This window comes from Callospermophilus lateralis, chromosome 3 (assembly GCF_048772815.1).
Source record: "Callospermophilus lateralis isolate mCalLat2 chromosome 3, mCalLat2.hap1, whole genome shotgun sequence".
NCBI lineage: Eukaryota > Metazoa > Chordata > Mammalia > Rodentia > Sciuridae > Callospermophilus > Callospermophilus lateralis.
In genome coordinates, this window is record NC_135307.1 from 113,218,257 (window position 1) to 113,245,237 (window position 26,981).

General features: G+C 51.3%; 1 protein-coding gene across 15 annotated transcripts in view; it reads right to left on the minus strand.

Annotated features, from left to right (window-relative positions):
• Tle3 (TLE family member 3, transcriptional corepressor) overlaps window positions 1–26,294 on the minus strand; it is a 48,055-nt gene extending 21,761 nt beyond the window's left edge. For 7 of the 15 annotated variants that reach the window (XM_076851026.2, XM_076851024.2, XM_076851020.2 and 4 more), the window contains exons 1-6: window positions 25,199–26,287; window positions 24,581–24,681; window positions 24,034–24,097; window positions 22,973–23,017; window positions 4,646–4,708; window positions 3,013–3,087 (exon numbers count right to left, since the gene is read on the minus strand). In XM_076851026.2, coding sequence (XP_076707141.1) covers window positions 3,013–3,087; window positions 4,646–4,708; window positions 22,973–23,017; window positions 24,034–24,097; window positions 24,581–24,681; window positions 25,199–25,222 — 372 coding nt within the window. In that variant the 5' untranslated portion in view covers window positions 25,223–26,287. Of the gene's footprint in view, window positions 1–2,982; window positions 3,088–4,645; window positions 4,709–22,972; window positions 23,018–24,033; window positions 24,098–24,580; window positions 24,682–25,198 lie in introns of all 15 variants that reach the window. The other 8 variants (XM_076851018.2, XM_076851015.2, XM_076851013.2 and 5 more) reach the window with 2 other exon arrangements.
• Between the last annotated feature and the right edge of the window lie 687 nt (window positions 26,295–26,981).

Genomic DNA, 26,981 nt, shown 5'->3' on the forward strand with positions numbered 1-26,981 from the left:
CCATCTGTCCTCCCTTCTCCTTTCCACACACACCACCCTGACCTTGACTCCAGCCTTTCTCAATCGGAAAGAAGATCCCAGAAAGACTCTAATCCTCCTGGTAAACATGCCACTGGCTGCAGCCATGCCTACGCTAGACGTATTTCTCTTTGAGTTGAACTGACTCACAACCTCAGATTCCTTGGACTCCCTGCCCAAGAGGGCCTTGGACAACTGAAGCAGATGTGCCACGTGACACCTGCCCATCCTCCTCCTCCTCACGTGGGGAAACTGAGGCCTGGAGGAACAACATGGCTAACTCCCAGACCAGGCTGCTGGCCAGAGGCTGCTTTTCCTTCCAGACTGACAAACCCCGCAGCGCCTGCCCTTCTGGCAGTCCTTGGCCCTACACCCCCAGCATGTCATGCGTCTCCTCCTCACTTTCTAGGGGCAGCTCAGCTGCAGGCTTGCTCTCCTCGCTCCTCCAGGAGGAGATAAAAGACTCCCCGACTAGATTAGCCACCTCCTTGGCTGGAGTGCAGCGAAGCGCGGCTCCCGTGCGGGCATGCCTCAGCTGTCCGTAATTCCTGCCTGGTGAGGCTCTGTCAGGCACGGCGATTAGACGGCTGCCTGCTTAATGACAGGGCGACGGCTGCATTCACTCAGAGCCTGAGAAGCAATTACCTTGAAAATGGGGGTCACAGGCCCCACTCGTCCGCTTTAATTGAATTCCAATATCTGCCTCGAGCTGCCTTGACCTAACTTGTAGCTTCCTAAATACTACTTAAAGGAAGTGGAGCTAATCCAAGCAGTGCTTCTTCCCCAATTTTATTCCTTTCTTCAAATGTAAATATATATACATATATATGTATTTTTTTTTAATAAGAGGTTTTTAATTCCCAAAAGAGAGGCAGGGGGGAGTGGGAACCCCACTGTAACCACTATAGGGGGTGAAAACACTCAGCCTGGAAACCTAAGACGATGCCTAGGGTGGGGGGGATTTGAGCAGGGAACTCAAAGTGCATGCCCCACCCTTGCACCACCACCACCTTGCACAGCAGAGCCACTGAGACAGTCCCTGGCCAGTGAGGAGGACACCATGCTAGAGCTGCACCTGGCAAGTGGGAGAGCCCCGGATCTTGGGCCTGTCTTGGCTGCTAAAGATTTCTTAAAACAACGGCATTGGGCTAAGTCAGTGATCCTCAATCACTTTTGTCCACAGACATTAGCAGGGTCCAGGGACATTTTTGGATGTCACAGATGCATGTAGGGGGCTACTGACATCTAACATGTGCAGGTCCAGGATGCTGCTGAGCATCCTATAATGCCCAGGACCACAGAAAAAATTACCTGCTCCTGAATTTCAATAGTGTTGAAGTAGAACAATCCTGGGCTAGATGACCACTGAAGACGCTGTTGCAAAACTTTTAAAATATCCTGCTTTCTCCTCAGGGGGTGCCGCCCAACCCTTTGCTCACCTTCCTATTTCCTCCCACAGAGTCTCCCCCCAGCACTGCAGGGGTCAAAGCAGCCTAATACTTCCCTCCCCCTCCAGCAGCAGCAGCAGCTTGAATAGGTGCTAACACCAGGAGGAGAGGCCCACCAGGGTGCCCCCGCCAACCATTTGGGTTGCAATGGCAGGATGTAAGAAGGGTCAGTGTCCACCACCATCACTCTGCCTAGCTGACTCTGATCTCCCAGAAGTCCTGTAGGAGCTAGGAAAGCCCAGAGAGAGGACATGTCCACCCCCTTCTTTTATAGATGTAGAAATGAAGCCCAGGAAGAGAAGAGCCTGCCCAAGGTCATGCAGGGAAGCACCATGACTAAAACACAGGCCTCTAGTTTTCTGCCCCAGACTGAAAAGCCAGGAAGTGCCATTTATCCCACCATGCAGAAGAAAATCTCAGGGCCTCAATTCTACCTTGAAATAATGACCTCACGTAAGGACAAAAAGAGAAATAACAAAGACCAATCACTAACTCAGAAAATGCTAGGGCTAAAGGGACCTCAGCTAACCAGTCCCCTGCTTCCCAAATCTGACTATGCGCCCACAAAATGGCAGGAGCACAGATTCCCAGCCCCACCCACAGATCTGTGGGACAAGTTACCCGGAGTCTGTGTTTCCTATAAGATCCTTGGGAAACACCAACTGAGTGGTTTGTGGGTGGAAAAGCAGTGACCCCACTACTCCCTTCATTTTAGGGACAAGTATTTGGACAGGGACACCCCAAAGTCACTGAAAAAAATTACTTCTCTGGTGCTTATTTTAAATATCCTTAGCCTCACACCAAAGAAACAAATAGAAGGCGGCTCCTATCTGAATTCAAGAAATGTGCAAAAAAATGGGAGCCAAGTTCGGTTACGGAAGAGGAGCACCTGGCTTCCCCTTTCCATGGAGTGGTCAGACCGGCAGGGGCCTCATGGGGCACTTTTTTGTTCCATTTGTTTTCCCCATGTCTGGGTGAATGGCACTTGAGGTCAGGAAGACCTATCTAGGTGCCCCTGATGGAATTCACGAGGGCACATGATCCTCAGCCATGCAGCTCAGCACATGGGACAGCAAGACCCAAACCAGGTTCCATAGCATAATGCACATCAATAGTACAGCAGAGACAGTTCTGACCCCAGGCGGCCAAAGAAGGGCAGACCTCTGCAGGAGGAGGCAGAAGGCCCCGGGAGAGGCATGAGGCAATGGCCAGGTACTGGTCAGTCAACTTAGCCTCAGAGATGATCCCAGGCCACTGCCCTCCTCAATGACAGGGATACCGAAGTCAAGGAACAAGGAGGCTGGTGAGTTCAGAAGTGGACTTGAGGCATGCCTGGCATTCCTTTAGTTTGGGGCCTGGAGGGAATTGAGAGTCACAGGTAAGAGATTCCCAAATGGATCCCACTGGAATGCTTGGGGAAGACGGAGCCCTGGGGCTGCCATTCTTTGAGGCCAGCTAAGGTCAGGGTCCATCTCTGGTTATGGTAAATGAGAGGAATAAAAAGGGCTATACACACGGTGAGAGGCAGATTGGGGAGTCCACGTACCCCGATGATGGCGTTCAGCTCTGTCATGGTGACCTGCTTGGCACGCTCCACTGCCTGAGCCACCTGCTGCTGGTGCTGGAGGGAACATAGGTGGTTAGACATGGCTGTCCTGACCAGCAAGCAGGAGGCTGGTGGGCGGAAGAGCACGAGAGGAGCCTCCTAGGACACAGCCCTGCCCCGAGACAACAGGAGACCCACTAACCAGGCCCAGGACACAGGGAAAGGGGGTGATGGGTGATTTTACTTTCTTCTTTAAAACCTTTCAAATGAGCATGTATTAACTTCTGAGCACGTGTTAACTTTCTTTTAATGGCTTTCCATCTTAAAATAGAGATAAGTGCCAAAAATGACTCGGTAAGCCATGTCCCTCAACCACATACATGAAAAATTAATAAATAAAAACAAAACAAAAGCCTTTGTTTAATGCAATGTGAATATAAATTGGATATCATACAGTACTACAGAATAATTATAAATTTTCTAACTATAGTGCCTACAAGGTAAGCATACAGGAAGAGGTCCCCATTTTTAGCACAGCTACAGTAGTTAGTGGAGAAATGTGGGAATGTCTACGATTTACATTCGAGGATTCAGCAGAAAAGTTTATGTATGTTTACATAAGAGAGAAAACAAAGTATGCCCAGCTAGAGAGAAAAAGTAGTGAAATGAACCCTAATGAACACCATGGACTTTTCTGAGTGGTGGTGATGTGTTGGTACAGATTCATGAATTCTAATAAGCAAACCACTCTGTTATTGGAGACGCTATGGGAAATCTCTACTTTCCACTCAACTAAAACTGCTTTTAAAAAATAAAGTCTATTATTAAAAACAATAACAACAACAACAACAACAACAAAAAAACCTGTTTCTTTCATTGCCTTTGGCCTTAAAGTAGTACCAGCCACACACGCAGCTATCTCCTCTACTGGGCTGCAAGCTCCCAGGACACTGTCATGTCTGATTCCAATCATTTCTTGTTCACCCACGTGTCCAAGAGGGAGCTGACGTGGACACGGCCACTGAGGGGGTTGGAGGATAGGGCCTACCCTTGCTGGACAGAAAGGGGCCCACCAAGGTCAGCCCATTTATCTGCCTGGCACAGCAAGGCGGTTCCTTGAAGATGTTTCCCTCGAGTAAGCCCTGTAGCCTGGCTGCTGCCTCCAGGGGAGTCCCTTGGAAGGTGTGCTTAGAAGGTGATGTGACTCCTGGTCATGCCTCTGGTGAGGGCACTCTGTACCTAGGGGCTGAAGTCCCCTTTGAGTGCTGGTTCCCCACACAGAGTCTGCCCTTGGCCCTGACTGGCCTCTCTTGCTTGCTCCTAGATGTGAGGATGGAGCACAAGAAAGCAGAGGGTGAGGATGATCTCCGAATGGGACAGAGAACCTGCTGTCCATCACAGCTGCAGTTGCAGGTCAGGACCCACCTCCCTGGCTTCAGGCAATGACAGAAGGAGCAAAGAGTCCCTCTGATGTGGCCCCCACCCCTGGATCAGCTGAAGAAGGCTCCATAAATCCCCTGGGTGTCAGCGGGGTCCACAGGATTGAACAGGTGGAAGTCTGGACTACAACGAGACCAGAGGGCCACTGAGCTGACTCAAGAGAACAAGAGGAAACAATCAAAGAAGGTCTCACCTCTTGTGACAGGAAGGGCATGATCTGGGCTAAAATTGTGTTCAGTCTCTTCGCAATCTCTGTCTGCAAAGGAAAAGAGACCACGTGAAGCCTCAGCAAACAAATCACATCAGCAAAATATCAGAGCCAAGTGGAACTGAAAACCCCCAAACTGCGGCCCCTCTCCACAGGTTCCACCCTTTCCATCCTCCAACTCCACGGCAGGGAGCCGTTTCTCCCAACTCTCCAGCAGCCAGGCTGCCTACATCTTGGGGAGCTCCCATTTCCTGTCAGAGGTGGTCTACCCTTGGCACTGACAGCTGGTACCCTCTGGGTGGAATCCTTAATTAAACCAAAGCCGAGCAGCACCCTGCCCCCAGAAAAGCCCAGCTGGATGAGGAAGGAAGCACTCTGTCCAGTGTGCCTACAAACTGTGATGGGTCAGGCACATGGAAGCCCCTGGTAAGCATGGAGCAAAGGGCTCCCTGGGGCCAGCATCACAGGCCATGGTATAGGGCATTCTGGGGCTCCCCTTGCTCCCCATTGGTCACTGCTGCCTCTCCCCCACACAGACCAATCCCCTCCCATAAATGTGCAACTCGGCCTGGAACCCCAACATTAGTTTCCATAGGGCATATCTAAGAAGCTGATTTAATTAGGGATTTCACCCAGAGGGGACCAGCTGTGCTCTGCATCAAACATGTAGACCACCTCATCTCAGAAGCTGCTCAGAGAGGTGACCCTCTCATTCCAGCCCCCCACACCGGCTGATCAAGAGAAGCAGATCAGCTGTCTCATCCCCAACACCCACGACAGACCGCATTTAGGAAACCATCAAGCATTCCCACCGTGTCCTGTGTGACCCCCAGATATCAGATCACAAGTGGTGCTAAATGGTTAACTGCTTCCAGACAGGAAGGCCTAGAATCTCCACCGACAGACAACTCTCTGAATTGCTTTCCTCATCTCATTGGGAATCCAGAGCAGCCAGGGCTGAGGTCCCAGGGCCAGCTTCAAAGCTTTCATCAGCACATAGCAATCTTTCAGAGACAAAACCATGACAACAGCCTTTAAAAATCTGTGATCATCTGCATGTCAAATGATTCTGGATGAGAAATCCATGTGCACTTAAAATAAAAACAATGCCATCTGAAGCCTAACCAACAGACCCTGGGCCTCGGTAGAGTTCCTGGGGCCAACGGCACCCACCAACCTCCAGCACACACCCACACCCACACGCTCACACACACTAAGGAGGAGGACTACAGGGGTTTGCAGTTTGTGGTGAGAACACGCCTTGGACTGAAGAAGCTGATGAGTTTTTGCAGGCCTGTGTCCTGGGCTGCCAGCCAGGGTGGCCGGACTCTCCAACCCAGAATGCTGCCCACAACAGCAGGGACTCCTGGGTGGGGACAGGCATTGTTGCTGGCAGCTCTCTGCCTGGAACACTCAGATCCTCAGGAGCAGAGCCAGTGTTCCCAGCAGGCACCACTCTGGCATTTGGAGTAGAACAATTCTTTGTTATGAAGGTCTGTCCCTCCAACCCCAGACCAACTGTGTCACTAATGATCCTCACTTCTAGACTCCCTGGGGTGGGAGGCAGGAGTATCATCCCAGCTCAGAATCCGTGAATTTGCCCACAGATATTACACACTCACAAGGATACCTACCTTCTCAACCTCAGTAATGTTGATATTTGGGACCTGATAATTTTTTGATGTGTGCACCTGTTCTGTGCATTGTATGATTTTTTTGGGTGGGGATACTGGGGATTAAACTCAGGGGCACTTGACCACTGAGCCATACCCGAAGCCCTATTTTTGTATTTTATTTAGAGACAGGGTCTCACTGAGTTGCTTAGTGCCCCGCTGTTGCTGTTGCTGTGAACTCTTGATCCTCCTGCCTCAGCCTCCAAGCAACTGGATTATAGGCATGTGCCACCCGTGCTCAGCTGTATTGTAGGATTTTTAATAGCACCCCTGTCCTCTCTACCCAGGAGTATCTATCATTTACTCCAAAAAGAACCTGAGAAGTTTTCTAATTATTGTATAAATTAATCTAGAAAAAAAGAGAAAAATTGCACTCCAAAACAGGGTCCTTGCTCACCTGTTTACTTTTTCCTGCCTCAAATCCACTGAGTGGGGGAAGAGAGATGAGCATAATAGTCAGGATTGTATACGGTAGGAGTTCTAGAAACAATCATCCAGCCTCCACCACAATCTAAACCTGCATAGAGCAACAAGTTCACTCACCTGTCACGTTTATGTGCCAAATAAAAACAGAAAAATACAAAAAAAAAAAAAAAAACCCGAACCAGTCTTGTTGCTTAGGAATTTCATTGGTGCAAGCCCTCTTGCCTCAAATGAATAGGATATTAATGACTGAAATATAGTATGAGTTTAATAAACGTTTGGCCAAAAAATAATATTGACAGCCTGTCTGCATCTCTTTTATGTTTATTTATTTGGTACTGGGGAGTAAACCCAGGGGTGCTTAACCACTAAGCCACATCGCCAGCCTTTTTTAGTATTTTATTGAGAGACAGGGTCTCCCTGAGTTACTTAGGGCCTTGCTAAATTGCTGAGGCTGGCTTTGAACTCACAATCCTCCTGAGGCTCACCTCAGCCTCCTGAGCTGTTGGGATTACAGGTGTGCACCACTGCACCTGTGCATTTATTTTTTGAGCCTTCAATTTGCAGAGAGATCCTCATCTTGATCTGGGTCTACCCCACTGTGGGAGCATCTGTGGAGGAGCCCAGGTGGAAGGAACACTGACAAACCACGGGGAGACGGGGAAGCCTAGGCCCTGCACAATGGAGTAAGGTAGTGCAGTAAAGCCAGACCAAGGCCAGCCACTCACAAGGGTCTCTGGCTGCTGCCCCCTCCTCACAGCCAGGAAGATGGGCAGGCTCGGAACTTTGCCAGTCACTTTGGCCTACTTAATAACTCCAACTCACAACGTCTGGGGAATCATAAAAGGGTTCCTTGATGATGCTTACTTCCTCTGGCAAATGGGTCAAGGGTCAGGGTCTTGGGGGGGGGTGGAGGGAGTAGCCATCTTCCCCCTTCCCCACACCTTTAACAAACATGTGGCCACACACACACTTCCCACAGGTGGGATCTTCCTGCAGGGCCTGGTCCAGAGCCCAGCATCCTCTGGTTATGAGTAAAAGGGATCCATTGGGATTTCACACAGACATGCCCAGTTCAAGGTCTGGCACACAGGCCACCAGGTGCCCACAGAGGGATTGCTCAGAAGCCCTGTGGGTGGCCCAGGGCAAGTTCCCACTTAGCAGCACCCTTTCACCTCAGCACTCACACTGTCTTTCCTGGGGCCCAAACCCAATAGAGAGGCCTTCCTGTGGCAGGAAGGCTCCAGGACAGGGGTGGGGCGTGTGAAAAGGCAAAGATAGTTTTATATTTGGAGAACTTTAATACTCAATCAGAGCTTCCCTGACTCTGTCCTGAGACTTTTTTTTTTTTTTTTTTGGTGGGGTGAAGGATGGAAGGATGTGGAGAAAGCAAGCAAAGCTCATTCCTCCCCATGGTAACTCTGCCATATCTGCTGCTGAATATCATGCTTTGCTCCGCCTAAAACTAGCAGCACACAAAAACCCATCAGTACACAGGCTGCCCAATCTGAGAATGGCCTCCACACACTCCACACACTTTGATGAGTCAAAGAATGAACTGGAAAACTTTACTTAGCGGTATTTTTTTGAGCATGGTGTTTGAGGGAGGGGAAGCAATTGCCCAGACAGAATCACTCTAACAAAAATGACAATCACATAACGAATGATGTCCACTGAGCCAACTGGTTAGAAGCTTGGGAGTTCTGATAACCCTGGAAGGAAGGCACTTATTAAAATCTCCATTCTTCAGATGGGGAAACTGATGCTCAGTGATTAAGCAACTTCACTGAAGGACTTTCTGCAAAGAAGCCAAATTTCAGAATTTGGGGAGGGCTGAGAGAGAGATTTTTGGTAAGAAAAAAATGACCATCAGTGTTTATGATTGACAGCATTTCCGATTAGAACAGCTGTCCAAACAGCCTTTGATCCAACTCAAAAAACCTCTAAGCATCAGCTCCAAAAAAGGGGGGAAAAAAAAGGACTTGAACAATGGGGACAAGTCACAAATCACAGACTGGAACCAGATCATACGTTGGACAACTCCTTCTGGCAACTGGGCGCAGCCTGTTATCAACAGGCAGCTGAAGTCCAGGAGGCTCACCTTGGTCCTTCAGTCCGTCTTGGTGCCACAAGGCCACTGGCTGCGAGCCAGGTCTTCAGAAGCACCTGCAAGGTGGTGGGAGGGGAGACGGCTTCTCTGGAACACTCTGGGAAAAGGTATTTGGGGAGGCTGATGCAGCCTTTGAAAGTTGCTTTTCAAGTGTGGTTCAAAGAGGGAGGCTTTGCTGGTGGAAAAACATAGCTCCTCAGAAGTAACTAATCTACTAGATGCAGACGCAGCAGCTGAGAGACACAAACGGGCACAGAGGTCCCGCTACATTCAGAATCTGTGCTACCAACTGGGCGCTGGGAATAACATCTGTCCTGCCTCTCTGTCGAGATTGTTAGACAAATAAATGACAGAAAACGAGATAGTGGGGGGCAAGTGTAATTTCCCAAAGAGCAATCTGTTCCCCGCGCCGTAGTAGCTCCCATTCGCACACTCGTCTCCTCATTAACGCAGGACCTCTGTACATCTCCCTAACCACGGCCTACCAGCCACATTTGCTGTGACTCCAGACCATGGTGCTCCTTGACCATTGACACCGAGGTAGAGGGACAGAGCCTGCTCTTGGCTCTCACCCCTCAGCAACCGCCAGCTGCTGGGCCCATCAGCACTCAGAGTTCATCCTTGGTCATTTTGCTTCCTTAGCTGACTGTGCTCAACACAGTCAACAGCCACCCTGACAACCACTGTACCAAGAGAGCCTCTTTTTTTTTTTTTTCTCCTTTGTGTGTTTGCACATGTGTGTGTGTGAGCATGTGTGCGTGTGTGTGCTGGGGCTTGAACCCAGGGCCTTGTGCACGCAAGGCAGGCACTCTACCAACTGAGCTGTAACCCCAGCCCTCCCCTAATTAGTTTTAAACTGCCCAGTCTTCTGCACCTGTGGACCCAGAGCGCACACTTCCTTTCAACCTCAGCCAAACAAAAGCAAGGCCAGGGAGAAAACTGCCTCTTCAAAGAGCAGGTTTTGCTCCAGTGCCACACAGAAGTGACCTGAATTCTCCCCCAAGCCCTTCCTCTATCTTGCCCTGTGGCTTTCTTTCAAATTACTTCCCTCCTCCCAGCTTTAATGCCTCCAAAATGGAAAGATGGAAGGTCCGACAAGATAATGTTTTAATCCAGGAGCCCTGATTTAGAATGCCACACCCTTTTGACCTGCTCTCATCACACCCCTTCTTCCAGTGAAACAGAGGCATTTAAAAGACAAGCAGGGAGAAATCAAGCCACAGGGAGAGGTGGGCAGATGTTGGCAGGAGGCTGGGGGCGGGTTGGGGCCAGGTCCCCAGGCCCTGTCTTCATAGCATAAATCATTTTAGTTTGTTCACAGCAGAACTGTGCAGGGTTGTCAGAGGCCACAGGCAAGGGTCAGGATGCCCATTTTTAAGTGTTAAGCATCTCCTGTCCAGATTCTCTGATTCACAAGAAAGGCTGGTTGGTGAGCCTAAGACAGCCAGGCAAGGGTTCTTACAGAAGTTTCCTTTAGTGGGAAATCTGTCCCATGTCTGTTAGGCAAGGGAATGGCCGTCCCATGCTATTAAGACTCCCAGTGACATCTCTGAAATGAGGATTCCTTCCTCAAAGAATCAGGGCAGTGTCTTGGAAAGAGTACTGAAGTGTGGGTGTGGACATGTGTCAGAAAGATGAGATGAGGAACAGACACCTGCCTATTCTGAAGCTTCAATTATACTTGAGCCACGTAGAAACCATGACCTTTGGAAAGACTGGCCCTGGTCTTTGGGTCTCAGGTCACTCCTCTAGAAGCCTGTGTGTCTGGGGTGAGGTCTCCGTCAACTCCTGAGGTTCTTGAATTTGAATGAAGTTTTACCTGGCTCTCTCATGACAGCCCGTCCTGTCCTGTCCTGAGGTGACAGAGTGAACCTGCTTCATCCTGAACTCGAGTCAAGTGGCACGGGGAGGGACTGAGGTGAGGACTGCGCAGGAGGCGGCTCCTGCCCTAATGTTCCCGGCAGCCGGGTGCCACCATCACCCAAATACTGGAAGATTCCAGAATAATGTGTCTGGACAATTTTAACTTAAAATATCCCATTGCATTTACCAGGCAATTCTAAATTGATAGCCCCTCAATTATTAACCAAAAAGATGACATTCCTCGTCAGGCAGTTTCTCCCTGGGCTAAGCAGTGAACGTTTATCAACATCGGAAGGAAAATCCAGGGAGGGGGAAGGTCGCGACCTCCAATCAAAGCTGGGGTGGCTTCCTAGGCCCCTTTCCATCCGTGCCCTGGCTCTCTGTGGTGGAAGAAAGGGGTAAATAAATGATCCATTCAGCAGCCTCGGGAGATAATGCCCTGTCCTGGAGAGGCTGGCTTACACCATAGATCACTCGAAGATAGGCAAGCCTCCTTTTTAAAGACTCTCTTAGCACTGACATATTGATCAAATTATATATAACTACAACGTCATTAAATATTTATGCCTTCCGAGGAAGGCTACGGAATTCTTTATGGGGGGGGGGGGACTTGGGACAAGCAAGGCCTAGCCCTCAGCATGACTCTGAGGATTGGCTTCCTGGGGGAGGGAAGAGGACACTGGCCAGGCAGCCAGGGATGGCCACCCCGTGCACCAGCCCCGTGCCCTTCCCAACAGAGTGAGATGACAGGAGGGAAGAAACACCCACCCTTCCGGGGCCAGGGTCAGTGAACGGAAGCGGGGCTGGGATTTCTGGATTGTGACACAGCCCTTGGGTACACTTCCCTGAAAGGAATTCACCTTCCCTTTTCCTCCAAAGTCTGGGGTGCGAGGGAACTGGGAATGGTGAGGATGCACGCAGCCCACTGCCCCCAGTGGGAGGCCCGGGCAGCACAGCCTGGAGGGTGGCGCTCCCTGCCCGGGATGCCAGCGTTAGAGCCTCAGTTTCTGTGGCATGAAGGAAACAGATTTGGGTGCAGAATTATCATGGGTGCTCTCAAAATAGGAATCAGGCACTCTGTGCACGCGGCTCTGCCCTGGGGAGTGTTCACTGAGATGTGGAGGCAGGCCCCGCTCTACCGGAGGGAACTGGCTTAATGACAGCCCGAGTCCCTCCCAGCTCTAAGAGTCTCTAAGACCTTCATTTCTAACTCTCAGTTTCCATCCACCAGGCTTCCTGTTAACAAGATCCAATAATCTTTAAATATTTGTTCGCTTTAATTTCTTGGTTCCCAAACACATTAAACTCTGCTTGCCTCCCACCCCCACTTAGGAGGGACGGCTCTCAAAGAGCTTGCTTGTATAGACAGAACAGGCAAAGCCTTTTCAGATTACACCTTCCCCCAACACTGCCCATTCATCCCAGGAACCCCCTCCCCCTCCCAGCCCTCCCCTCAGATAACCCCTGCCCCTCCCCCACCTCCTCCAACTCCATTGGCCAACACCCGCCAGGAGGAAAAATTCTCAATTCATCCCTGTGGGGTTACCATGGCAACCCCCAGCCACCTAATCCCCCTTGGAACATTATGCAAATCTCCCTTTGCCCCTCAACAGGCTGTAAAAGTCACATTACCCTTGCAGAGGCAGCTCATTAAATTTTGGGGGTCTCCCCATCAGGTCAGGGCTACAAATGAAATTAGGACTATGACATTTTGAGGACAGAGGCTCTCTGGGTGGCATGAAGGGGAAATAAAGTGGTGGCGGGGGCAGACTTGACGGTGCTCAGAGACAGAGCCCCATTCAACCCACCCAGCCTAAGTTCACAACCAAAGAGCCCATCCCCTCCTTCCATTAAAAGGGTCAGAGAGTCCTTTTTCCCCAAATAAGGATTGGCAAGCACAGTAGCATTTCAGAGGCTTTGAAAAAACCCAGATCAGTTATTTAGAAACTCATCTTCTACCATCCGTTCTATCTCAAATTGACTTCCACATTCAACCTCTCATTTCACACACGAAGCAAGAGGCCCAGAGAGGGCAAGGAAATGCCCTCACTCACAACAGCAGCACAGAGGTAATCAAGTCCCCTGGCTCTAGAGCTGGCTTTCTTCCCTCGACCTTAAGAGTCCTCAGGAGTGGTGATTCTGCCACATCCCCTGGGGATCTGTGGCACTTTGGGGTGTCAGAGAGGCAGTGCTACTGACAACTAGTGGGTAGAGGCCAGGGACCCTACTGTATACCCTATAACACACAGAGCAGCCCCACCACAGAGTCGGCCAGCCCCAGAAGGCAGTGGGGAGCAGGCTGAGAAGCCCCCTCTGCACGCTGTGGAGGCCCAGGCTTGACTGAGTCCTTGAAGATTTTGCTGGGGCCTTGCCCGTGTTGGAATCAAGGCCCCCACGGTGGTGGCCTGAGGTGGCATGTGTGAAGACCACACCTTGACATGCCTGTGGATGAAGAGCACTGGTCCCCAAATAAAACCGTTCTGACCCTCCTGCTGGTCCACCATGGGCTCAGGAGCAAGTCCCCTGACCTCTGTGACTGGCAGTGTTCACGGTGCTCCAGATGGGCAGGGGAGGCTGCAGGACTGGCACGGGGAGTGACCAGGTAACATTATGGGTTGGGCTCTGGGAAGTCTTACAATACACAAAATACCAAGGACCCTGTCCTCTGTCTTTGAGGCCTTGGCAATTGGGACTCTGTCCCACTACTGGAGACACCTTGTTGAGACTCATCTGTGTGCAAGGTACTGTGCTGAGTAGTCATACACACCATCTGGTGGCATCTTCCCAGCACTCTTCATAGCTGCACTGTCCAGTGTGAAAGCCACCAGTCATGTGCGGCTAGACAAATTTCAATTAAATTCAAAACAGTTTCTGAGTCACAGGGCCACATTTCAAGTGCTCAAGAGCCATACACAGTTGATGGTGATCAGGCTAAACAGCACAGAGATATGACATTTCTACCACTGCACAGAGTTCTACTGGACAGCTCTGCTCTAGCAGGTAGGTATTATTATTGTCCCCATCACAAATTGAAGCTCAGAGAGGTCAAGTAGTTGCCCAAAGTCACACAGCAGTAAGTCTGGACCTAGGATAGTCTGACTCCAGACCAACCACCTCCCAGTTGCTGGTGCTCTGCACCTACCATCTCAGGATCATCCTGCAAGCACCAGCTGACTCCTGAGGGCGAAACTGGATCCACCAGCACACATGCCAGTAAAAACTGCCTCATCAGGGACCCACTACCACCACCTAGCAGGCCTGGGAAATGCCCAGCGGGCATTCGCCGTCACAGGAGGTTACAGAGTCCGGTTAAGTAAAGTGAGGAACCGCCATGAGGGGTCTCCTGAGAAGCAGGGCAAGAAACAGGTGAAAGAACAGAGGAAACCCAAAAAGGCTGAGAAAGGAGTCTACACCCTCCACTGTGAGCTCCCTGCAGGCTGGGCTGCTGGGGCCATACCAAGTACAGGTGACATGGAGGACCCTGGAAGTGGCAGGGCATTTCTCTGGGACTCTAAACAGTGCAGCTTCTCCACTTCAAGTTGGCTTCATGGAGCGCCACCATTCTCCAAGGTGAAGCATGAGAGCCCATCTGGGGCGGTACTGACACCCCAGTTGTTCCCGCCTTTCCCTAGGCCTTCTCCCTGGAGAAGGACCAGCTTCTGCAGAAGCCGCAGTGAGGGTCTAGGGATGAACCCAAACACCCGCTGACCGGGCTGTCCTGCGGGGCCTGCCTTCTCCATTTCACGCTCTCATCTTTACTCTATAGACCCAGGTCACTGAGCCATCCCAGACCACTTGATATCATCTGCCATACCTCTGGAGCCCCTGTGGTCCTAGATCTGCCCAGGGAGAGGGCAGAACGGTGGACAGTTCTGCACCTGACTCCCACCCACGTTACGACTCTCTCCTCCCCATTGTCCACACGGAACTGCCTTCCTCCCCACTTGACCAGCAGGAATCACTGCTGCTCCCAAGCACCTCTGCTCCCGCAGGAGTGCCCCTGCTAGTATAATGGACCCGCTCAGCCTCAGACCCAAGGTCAGGCAAGATCATTAAGGGCTGTCCCTAGGGAGGCACCAGGGGAGCGGGTGTAAGGCCCCCTCCAACCTCTCAGTCACACAGCTGGCAGGGTGGGGTAGACTCCAAACCCAAAGCCTTCAGAGTGGGCTAGGAGGGGGGTCCGGAGATGCCCTGGGTATTCCCGTGCTCCACGACCAGCAAGAAGAACGCTCGCTGCATCTGAGTCTGCATTCGAGGGGCCGATGTCGCCTTCCAGAGCAAACTGAGAGGGATTTTCTCCCACTGGGTTAGTGTAGTTTTCACTCAGAATTGAAAAATGAGAAAACAGTTGAAGAGCTATGAACAATAGCTATCAAGGATTTAAAAGGCAAATGAGATAAGGCCACAACACTTGGAACTCCATGCCCAAACAAACAGCCACGGCGGGACAAGCCTAGTTTACAGATTCACAGCTCAGTTCCTTCTCATAATCCAAATGGGGCATGTTTCACCTGTCTCTTCCTCATTTCTTGTGCCCCCATCTCTGCTGTATCATCTCTCCCCCTCCCCCTTGTCTTCCCCTTTTGCATTTACACTGTTCATGGAGATGAGAAGTTAAAAACCACAAAAAACCTGTGGATTCATTAAAGACACTTAAAAATAAAGGGGCATGACACTTTAAGGACCCTTTCCACAAGCACAATTTTTGCAGCCTGCAGGCCTCTCAAAAACCTTAGGAAGCCTGTGTCCTTCCCAGAAAATGCATAATGCTCCACAGGCTCAAGGAGAGAACCCTAAACTGGGACCCTGCCCCCCTCCTGGAATACCCACAAAATGCACACACTCACTCTATGGGTTAAGGGTCATGAAGGGCTCAGGGGCCAGTCAATACAAAGGGTCTGTCCCTCAGGAAATGCACAGCCCTGTTTCCACACCTGTGCCTGCCAGTGACCTGCCAGTGACCAGAGTGCATACAGGTCATCTCCACACCCCAGGCCTTCTAAGGGGCTGGGATGCTTTTGTACTGATGGCTGGTTGTCTTCAACACAACTGCTCATTATTTTTGATGCAAATGTCTAATCTGTTTTGCTACAGAAAAGTGAAGGTGCTATATTGCCACAATCTTCAATATTTGGAAGATCAATTTCTCAACCACTTTGTCCTCAATAAAGGCCTTTCCTGGGATTATTTAGCGGCGGCAGCAGCTGCTCCAGAACGCTGGACCCTGCCTGTCACTCACATAGTCGGTGAACAGAAGGAAGGGTCTTCCACAGACATTCAAGCCAAGTCCACCCATGTTGCCCCTTCTGCAGGAGCAGCTGGCGTTGGGAGGGAATAGGGCACCAGTCACAGGCCCAACCCCAGACCTGGACACGTCTCCCTGGCCTCTCAGGCCCCACCTGGGGCCTTCCCACAGCTGAGCCCTTGACTATCTCCTTACTCTTCACAGAAGGCAAGTCAACAAGGGCTGCCAACAATAAAGGGGTAAATGCTTTGGGGTTGACTAGATGAGAACTCTGGCAACCCCCAAGCCTGGTGTGAACCCCCACTTAAGAACACACCCACCTGTGCTACCCACACTCAGGCTTTCCAAGCAGGACTCTTGGGCCCAGGAGCTTTGCACACTAAATAGCACCCTGGAACCTGATTAGGAAGGGGCTTAGCATCCGAGCACAACTCTTACACAGGCTGACTGTCCCCAGGTATCTGCCTGGATACTCAGTGATAGCTCGGCAGCCCCAATTCCACACCCTCCGGCTGAATGTGCAACTTTCTTAATCAAACAAAAAAATCTGAAACCAGTGCCATGAGAATTGAGACAACCCGCCCCCCCATTTCCTCCTGGAGAAATCCAAGGTCCTAGAGTCCCTCAGTGGGGAGAGGCCGACGGGAGGTTTGCGGTCTGAGTCAGACCCTAGAGCAACAATCTCACCAAACACTCTTACTTCTGTGGAAGCAGGACATTCGCCCTTCCCTAAGTTTCTCTTAGCCCCAATTTGAGGGGAACATTTACTCTGAAAGGCAAGAGAAAGAAAAGAAAAAGGCAGGAAAGGAGAGGAAAAGGAGAAAGCAAGCAAGCATCTTGGATGTGTCTCAGAGAGCATTTGTTGAAAACAAGATATTGTCCCTTTAAGCATATAAAAACAAGGCCCTTGAGCACGCGGTTCTCACTCTGGTACACAATTATGGGTGCTTTCAGCTGTCTAGCACTACTTCAAGTGCGCTCTTAAACCAGACTGTCAATGGCATGTTGAAAGCTATTTTGCTGGCTGCTATCATTAATAGCAAAGTGGAGAGCTAGGCTGATGAGAATTAAATATGGGGGAGGGGGCGGGTCATAACCAGTCATTACGGAATTACCAATATGAGAAAGGAGGCAAGGCCACCTTGGGGAATAAAGTTCAAACCAGCACATTATGGTGGAGGCACAGGCAGGGGAGGCTATGATGGCCCAGGGTGTCTTCCCCACCCCCACCCCGCGGCAGATGGACTCAGGCCAGCTCTGGAGAGCCATATGGGGACAGAGGGAGTCACTGAGTCGTAAGTGGCGAATGTGAGGGCAGAGAGGCCTTGGAGATCACTTTGCTGCAAAATGTCATCACCTCGCCTCACTTCCCAAGTACAGTCCCCGCCCCCCACCATTCCAGAGGCTTGCTGCTTCCTGACTATCTCAAAGCCTTCCCAGGAGCCGTTGCCACCCTGGGGGAGCCCTGTTGCCACCCTGGGGGAGCCCAGGCTGCTGGCTGCTGCCCCATAAACCCCTGCCCTCCCTTTAAGGCTCTCAAGTAGCAGCACTTCAGCGCAGTCCCCTCTGATCCAAGTCCCCTTTCCCAGGAACAGTGAGAGCTAGCGGAGCTTGTCACCATGGGCCATATTGGCACTTACCTCACTGCACTGCAATTACTTATTTAGATGCCTGACTCCCCAGCGGAGGGAACCCGTGTCTTATTCGTCAGTGTCACCAACCCCAGCCCACACCTGGCACATCCCAGGCCCCTAATAACTGTTTTGGGAATGAATCCAACCCCCTCATTTCACTGATGAAGAAACTGGATGCAGAGCCACAGAAAGAAGCCTGCATAGGCAGCAGCCAGCCCACAATGAAAACACCCCCTTCCGACTCACGGGGCTCAAAGAATACAACCCCACCCTCAGACTATCCAATGTGTTCACTGAGCAACTATTACATATTAAGTGCCACAGTGACCTCAGCAGAGGGGCTTCTTCCACAGCTCTGACAATGAGATAACAAGATGTGAGAAAGACACATGTGTGCCAGAGCACAGGGACAGGCCAGCTGGGAGTAGGCCTTTATCACCTTTTGGTCCCTGGGTCCCTGGATTCTGTACAAACAATGAGAGAAAAGCATTCTCCTATGCAGAAAGGAAAAGCGAATTTATTCCTTGACTGACTCACTCCTTCAACAAAACAAAATGGAAATGAATGGGCCTCTGTAAACCAGACCCTTCCTTTGAGAACCTTCCTTCAGGCACCCAGGGAGGGAGGAGTCCAAAGAGTGGAGGGGAAAGCTCAGGGCCATCCAAGGCTTTTGGTCATGGAACAAGTAGAATCAGAAGCCTGGTTCCCACCCAGGCTCAGTTTCTTTGACGGGTACAGTAAGGATAAGGAACCACTTGTCCATCTCCCAGGCTCATTTCCATTGTCAAATACAGAAGTAGAAAAAGACCCAGAGAAGCACAGAAACTCCCATTCTGTACTGCTCTATTGTCAGCCAGAGAAAGGAAGCGTGGGGTGGCCGGCAGTACTGAGGGTGGGGACTCAGCAGACCGGTAGCTCCCTGTAGCTCCCTGGACAGAGTGAAGGATACTCTGGGCTCAGCAGACCCTGCTAAGCCAGGCAGCAACCCAGTTAGTAAGATGACATAACCTGTGTGATGAGAGGGGAATCTATTCCAGGGAAGAGAGAAGTGGCAGGAAAGGCCAGATGGAATCCAGGGTGTGGAGGGGCTCCTGGTTGCCAGCATTCCAGCAAAAAAAATAAAATAAAAAATTTGCAGCTCAACCCAAATGCCACACAAATAGGCACGACCCTAGTATAAGTACACACCTTTTCATTCCTGAGGGTGGTCTCAAAGTAGACTACCAAGGTAGACCCAACTCCTTGGCAGGTTCTTTGCACTCTTGTACTTTGTACCCAGTGACTGCACCTTGACTACGGTCACAGAACTTCAAGCCGGTTTGCCTGGAAATCTTCCAGCCCAAGCACCATATTACTTAAGTAAGAAGGTTCAGAGAGGAAGGGGGTGACAGGCAGAGAGAGATTTTCTATGGATCACATTGGCCTTGCATTTATGGCCACTGTTTTATGGCCACTCCTGTCAGCTAAAAAGTTCATAGGTTTTTAGCACCTCTGAACCTTCCCTCTGGGATTGCTCGTTATGCACTCTGTGTTGTTACTGTACACATCAAATCAGGAGTTGTGCAAATAGCTGGCAACTTGGAATAAGGCTGCAGACAAAGAGGGCTCAGCTAACACAGTTATACAACCAGAAATGAGGTAATCTGAACTTTGGTGGAGCTGGGTTTGTGGCCTTAGCCTCTTTGAATGATGATGCAGAGAAGCAATAGTTAATTGAAGACACCTAGTGCTAGGAGCTAGTAAAAGAGCACTCCACTTTTCTTGAGTCTTACAAAAAGAGACCTGAGGTTAGAAAGGAAGCCTACAGTGGCAGCCTTACCATGAACACGGGGCTGTAGGAGTCTGGATACACCAGTTCTTCTCTTGGGCCTCAGTTTCCTTAGTGGAACTTGAAAGGTTTGGATGAAAATCTAAAGGGCTCTTTCAGTTCCAGGACTCCAAAAGAAAACTTAAAAGGCAGGGTTATTTGGCTTACAGAAAAGGTGACCACACAGTATTGGCAATGACACTGTCCCCAAATAAAAAAATAACTGAAGTTCACTTTCAAAACATTCATGCTCACCAACAGAGGGTAAAAGGCCAGACTGACCTAGCTTCCCACAGCCTCAGTGCCTCAAAGTCAATGCATGACAATTGCTATGGAGCCCCTGCTTGTGAGCTGGCTTTGTCATCTGGGGCTGACATTGGAAAGCCTCTGCAGGAACAAGATGGAAACTGATGAGCTGGTCAGTCATCCTGCCTCCCTAGTCTTGCTGAATCACCCTTGACATTCTGCCTGGAAGCAGGAGTTGGGAGGAGGTGGGTGACCTCTTGAAGCCCCAGGCCAGGCCTGTGATTCTGTAATCTTTGCTTTACCATAATTAGGGAGGGAAGCAGAAGAGTAGGAGGAGAAACCATTTATTACTTCTCTGGGATTTGACAGCTTGGAGAGGGAGAAAGAGAAACAGCCAGGGAAGGAGCCAGCCACAGTGAGTTTAACCTCTCAGTAAAATAAAAATGGGCTGGACGCACCTCATCAGCTGCCCTCTGTCAATACTTGGGCCCATCTGGCAGAACTCGAGGTTCCCAGCTAATTGGCATTTCCCATAGAGCCAGCAAAGAAGAGCTTAAAAAAAAAAAATACATGGTGTAGTGAGTGTGTGTGAGTGTATGCATATGTGTGTGTGTGTGTGTGTGTGTGTGTGTGTGTGTAAGCAGACTGTCAAGCACCACACTTCCCCAAGGTGTGAGCTCCATAGACCATTTATTATATAAAAAAGTACAGACAGTCCCCACCCCCACCCTGGAGCTTAAAGATGAAGAATCCAGCCTGTTTGTTCCAGGCAGATGTAATCACACGAACAGTCAAGTCTAGAGGGCAGGACACTGCATGAATAATTCAAGCACTCCAGTCACTTGATTGTGTGTGCAGATAAAACACCAGTCAACCGCTAAACAGGTCAGCTGATAAACTTGTTTGCTCAGGCCTAACCACCATCCACCAAATGCACCCAAGACCCACACTACAATTAGTGGCAGGGTTTTCTTCTGCAGAGCCCTCGCAAACTTAGGGAGTGGCCAGCGCCATTAGGTCAGGGTTGCATTTCTAAGCCCAGAGTTTCCTCACCTCCTTGCCTCTTTGTTTCTATACCGCCACAGGGTGATTTCACCCAACTCAGAGACTGCCACAGCCGGCAGAGACAGCACATTCAGGGCACATGCATTCATGCTGGGAATGGGCTAGAAGGCAAAGGTGAGAGGCCAGTGGGATAAAGCACCCGGCTGAGAATCCAGAGTCTCTGATGTGAGTCCTAGCTCTGCCCTCTGGCCTCCCTGATGCCTTGGTTTCCCCACCTATAAAAAGGGCAAAGAATCCCTTTAGCCACCACTGGCAGCTGAGAGGATTAAAGGAGACAATGTAGCCAAACCTCAGGCATTCTCCCCCTAAGAACCCTGTTTGGGGAATGGCCAGAAATCCCAGATGCACACAGCTGCTCTTTATACAAACCCCACTACCAAATGCGTTAAGATGTTTAACTCTTCTGGGTTCACAGCGTCCCCAGGACTTGGAGAATAGCTTTACTCTGCCAGCCAAGGTGGTTCCTTTGTGCCAAAGAAGCATCCACTCATAGATATGGGGACACCACCCATGCAGACCTCAACATGCAACGACATATTACACCTTAATTACGAAGCTCTTAGAATAACTGCTGCTATAAATTTAAACCTGGTTGCAATTACCCTCTTTAAACCTCTTTAAACATACCCAAGATACTAAGCAGAGAGAGAGAGAGAGAATGTGTGTGTGTGTGTGTGTGTGTGTTGAAAGGTGGAGAAAGGGAGGAAGTGACACCCTGCATAACACACCAAGGTCCTTGACACACCTGGGAGACCCCAGTTTCACCACATGCATTTTTTTCTGGACCAGTCAGACCTAGTCAGTTCCACATTCAATGGGGCAGAATCTCTAGTCTCCCAAGGGAAACCTTATTTACACATAAAGCAGGATCTGTTTATTATTTCTGTGGACCAAGAAGTGAAAATGGGGTAGCCTTCATGTGCCTTCCTAGAGAACTAACCCCTCAGAAAGCCACAAACTGGCTGCCCACACTGCTCTGTAAACTCGGGCCCCTGGCCCTTCACCCAACACTGGGGCTCCCTCCAGGACAGGGAAAGAAACTACAGATTCAAAAGACTCTACAGGAAGCCACTGGAGCAGGGAGGGGGTCACGTACCCTTCTCACCTGCTCTGTACCCTTCTCACCTGCTCTAGGTCCTGCCTGCTTTAAAGAGCAAAATTTAAACCTTGTAAACGACTGTTAATTTAAAGCAGAAAATCCATTCAAGTCACGGTCACCAAAGGCTAGAATGAGTCAACAGCCTTCTGAGATTTCAAGAACACCAATTGTTAAAAAGAACAACCGGGCCTGCGCCATTTATTCGTGCCAAGTCAACGGCTAATCGGTCCGCCAAGCCAAATTATAGGCAGCCTCCCCTCTCCTCGGAACACAAATACACAAACAGGCCTCTCCCACGGCCAGCCTAGCACTGGGACTAGTTACTGATATGCACCAAGATAAAGGGTGTTTGTATTTGCCAGGTTTGAGGTATACTGTTATTAGAAGAGTGACAATAGGGGGTAGTTTACATATCCATCAAATGACACCACACTAGCTAAACTGGTTTGACTTGAGGATTTCAAAGCTGAGCTCAACCCCCAACCATCTCAAAAGGCCTGGCCAGGCTGCCCCGGGGCAGTTACTTCATCCTCAGCTTCAGCTTCCTTCTCTGTAAAATGGGAACACAGCTGCCTTCAAATTAAGATCCAGATGAAAAAGTCGCCTTCTAAATGTGAGGCATTAGAGCTCTATTTCATTTTGGTTTTATGTTTTTAAGCCGTTAGTGGCTTCATTCCCTTAAATTTCGACAGCTCAGTCTGGCTTTTAAGGCTCTTGAAGTTTAATCTTATCAAGGCAGAACATCACATTTTTTGCAAGAAAAAAAAAAAACACAGAAAAAGAAAAAAAAAACCTATTGCATTTCCTCTGGAGGGTTTTACATTAAAACAGATAAAAGCAGTCAGCCAGCTCTAGGTTCTCAGGAGCCTGTAAAGCAAATCCTGTAGGTATGACTTTCCCTTTGGTCCTTTATCCTCCACCAAGATCCAAGACCAGGACTAATTTCACAAGCTCCAATGCTAAAAGCTCAACATGTCCAAGAAATCTGCCAAGACTCAACACCTGCATTTCAAGGACTAGATCCACTTACTCTGGGAGAAGTGAGAGGAACAGAAGAACCAGCTCATTTTCAAACAAGGGGAGTCACAGAAGTCCACATATATGTTTTTAAAAACCAAATTCATTTCTTAAAGAGAAAAACACTTACCTGTTTGTGCATTTCAATGTTCAAGCCATAGGACATCTCATAGTACTAAAAGTAAAAAGAACTGCCATTAAAAGACAACACAGAAATCTGTTCATGTTTCAACATCATTTTTTTTTTCCTGAGAAGGTTTTGGCAAAACCATACTTTATGATCCATGAGTTATGGAAGTTTAAAACAAACACCAAAGCCAGCCCATGTTGAGGTTTAAGCACTGGCATCAGGCGAGTGGGCGAGTGTTCTTCTCATCTCAACAGAACATTACATACACAGTAGTAAGAAAAGCCAGGCCCTCCCTCCCACAAGCACCACATGTGCCATATATCCTGTTTATACAAGGTGCGGGCTCAACAGGGAATGGAACTGGGCCCCCCTTGTCCTCTGAGAGTTATTTAGCACTGTGTAGAAGGCCTCTTATGTGGAAAGAGGCACAGGGAGCACGCTTTAGTGCCTCCCATACCCTCTGACAAACAGAAGATGTAAACTTGCTGGAACAGACACTGGGTAAAGGGGGAGATGTCTATCTATGGTCCCACAGCAGACAAGACTCTTTACTGAGGAGGGAAGTGAAGGCAGAGAGATTTAAAAGGCTCTTCCACTTCTCAGAAAACCCTGAGGAGGGAGGGTGCTTCTGTCCCACTCTGGCTGGATCCCAAGGCTGCAAAGTAGAAAAGTTTCCAAACATCCCCAGGAGGTCTCCAAGAGGGATTTTTACCCAATCCTGACGCAGAATGATCCAATCCTACCTCACTAGCCAAGACAGGGCCACCGGCCCTCTGAGAAACCTTTAAAACACAAATCAAAGGCACACAAAGGTAGTGCAGAGGTCTCCAGTCTGGAATCTGGGTTTCTCTCTCCACCTCTCCTTTCACTACCCTCCTCCAAGTGGCCTGGCTAAGGGAAGCTGGTGAAGGGGTGGAGGGCACATTCAGATCACACGACTCTCCCGCCTACCCTGCGGCTGGGCCGCGGTGGGGACTAGGTTCCTGCCTCCGCAGATCCCAGCTGCGACCCGACAGGGTCTGCGCCCTGCCCTCTGCTCCCCTCCCCGGGCCGCCTCTCACCATCACATAATGGCGCTGCATCTCCGTCTTCTCGTTCGCCAGCTTGTCGTACTCCACTTTGAGGCTGCGAGGGCAGGAGGAACCGCTCAGGCCTGGCACCTGCATGACCTCCTCCCGGACCCAACCCAAGGGCCTCCGAGAGCCACTTCTCCACTTCCCTGATACCCAGGGGGTACCCCATTACCCCACCAGCCTTGGGGCGGAGCAGGGGCTGGGTCCCTGCCACCGGGAACCGGGACCGAAACTACTCGAAACTTCCCACGACCGGGCGAGCGGACTTATCCTGGCCGCTGGGGTGCGGCCCCTGACGCAGGCTTGCGACCCCAGAAAGCCGAGCAAACCGGCAGGTGACCCCGACCCTCATGCGGGGGCGGCACCCAGAGCCGGGCAGCCGCGGGCAGCGAAGGGTTAAGGCGGCGCGCTGGGAAAGGGGAAACAAAAGGCGGAGGCCCTGTCGCCCCGGGGTCGGCCGCCCTTCGGTCCCCGCCGGGGGTGGCAGGAGCCGCCCCCTCCCCGCCAGCCCCGGGGCCGCCCCCACCAGCCTTACCTGTGATATTGAGCTTGCAGGAACTGGAATTCGTCTTTGATCCTGTCACAAGACTCAGCCACCGTGAATTTAAATCCCGGCTGCCCGGGCTGATGGGGAGCCTGGAGCCCGCAAGGACAAGACAGGGGAGGGACGCGGGCTTCAGAGGGGCTCCAAGCCGCCTGGCCCTCCGTGGCGTCCCGGCCCCTCCCCGCCGACGGGAGAGGCCACCCTCACCGCCCAGAACCTTCCCAGCAAGTTTCTCAGCTCCCCGACGGGGCAGGGGCGGGGGGTGCCCCGATCGCTCCCTATCGGTCGCGGGCTCCCATCCTTTCTACTAAAGGCCCCCATTCCCAAGTAGGCGGGGGCGGGGAGACACGCCGGGCGAGTTGGGAGACTTAGGAGAGGGGGCGGGGGCAGCGTTAACAGCTCCCCCTCGAAGGTCCACGGCCCCCACTCCACTCCGGCGGAATTACCCTTCTCTCAACAGCGTACCCCCACCTCAGCCCCTTTGTGTGAGAACACACACACACACACACACATCATAGGTAGCAACATGCAAAATGGAGGTGCCAGATAAACTGCCTCGTTTACCCTGCCATGATAGATGCTTAAATAAACCGAGTTGCAATTACTCACCGGATGTCTGCCTTGCGGATACATGGCAGGGAGGGGTCGTGATTCCGAGAGCGTGGAAGCGCCGAGAGCCCGGGCCGGAGAGGTGCGGGGGAGGGGGGAGCCGAGCCCGAGCGGGGGGCGGCCGGGGAACCGAGAACTCGCCCCCGGCCCCCCCAGCCCGCTATCACAGCGAAATCCCAGAGTCGGGCGCCCGCCCCAAGTGGAGACAAAGAGCTGCGGAGCAGGCGGCAAAGTCGTCGGCGGGAGCCGAGGCCGGGCGGCGGGAGCGGGCTTTGTGCTCCTAGGGCTCGGCGGACTGCAGCCGGCCGCCTTCCCCTGGCTGCGTGGACAGTGTCAACGCCTGGGGCTGCGTGGACATCGTCGGCTCCCCGGCGGGTCCAGAGCTGGGTCCCAGGGCCGGGGGCTCCTCCCGGGGCGAGCGCGGGTCCCCTTTGGATTACTCAGCGCGTAGAACCTGGAGCGGGGTGCGCGGGGCAACCCCCAAGCATCCGGGGCGAGCGGGTCTGATCCTAGAGGCAGCCGGGTCGGGGACTCGCGACGAGAAGAGGAAGAAGGCAGGCACTGAAGGTGGCTGCTCGGGGCCGCAGGAGCGCGGGAGGGTGAGGGCTGGAGCCCGGCGCGGGCGCTTCGACGCCCCCCCTCGGAGAGGAGAGCCTGCTGTTCCGTCTGCTACTGCCGCCGCCGCCGCCGCCAACCCTTCCCAGGGCCGGGGAGGAACTCCGGGTTCAATAGGTGCAAATCAACCGCCCTGGCATCTTATTCCAGCGGGCACGGGAAACCTCAGCAAAGGGGTCCTCGCTGCTCCCAACTTGAGCTGTGCGAACCCAGCGAGGAGCGCTCGGCGCCACCGCCGCTGCCGCCTCACAGCGCGCAGGCAGGAGAGCGCTGGAGGAGAGACGCAGCCTGAGACAGGGAGCTCTGCGGCTTCCTTCCTTCCCCTCGGCCCGGCTCTCTCCGAGCCCCGAGAAACCCCCGAACACAAACACTCAACACACACACATACACACACCAAAAAAAGTGCCTCGGACCTGCGGATACCACACACAGACAGGCGAGGGGGACGCGCACGAGGTCTGAACTGCCGCGAGAGCAGTTCCAAATAGGGACTGAAAAGTAACAAAATAATGTGGCAGCTTCGCCCGGCACTGGCCAATGGGAGCGCGGAGTCCCCACGTGGGGCTGCTGGGCTCGGCCTGCGACTGGGCGCCGCCGGGCGCGACGTCACAATGCCCTCTTGTGTCTAAAACTATGCATGAAAAGTAGCAATCAGGCCCTACCCGCTGGTGACTTTCGCATGGGAGTGAAAAACAGCGCTCCTCAGATCAGGAATTAACCAAAAGACATATAATAAATAGATATATATTATAGTCCTGGGCTGCTAGTTTTTTTCCTCCTCTTTTTTCCCACGATCTACTAGCAAATAATTATTTAGCAGGAGGAGGAAAGAGAAGACAAGAATAACAACAAAAGAAAAAAAAAAAAAGATAAGCTGTACGATCTTCAAAACCTGTGGCCAGTAGTAATGTATCGGTTTATTCTGCAGTGGTGGAGAACGATTCCTCTAATCTCATTAGGTCTGCAAAGCAGCCCAATTAGATACTATAAAACAAACAGAATCACTTTGTCACTTTAATGTTTTCACTTCACAAGATTTAGGACGGATAAAATGGTGGCTCCCAAAGTTGCCTTCGATCTTTAAAATTTTGCTCGGAACTGAGGCTGTCCCTATCTTTATCCCTTCCTACCGCTGCCCATTAGCCCCCAGCTTCCCTTCTTTGTTCGT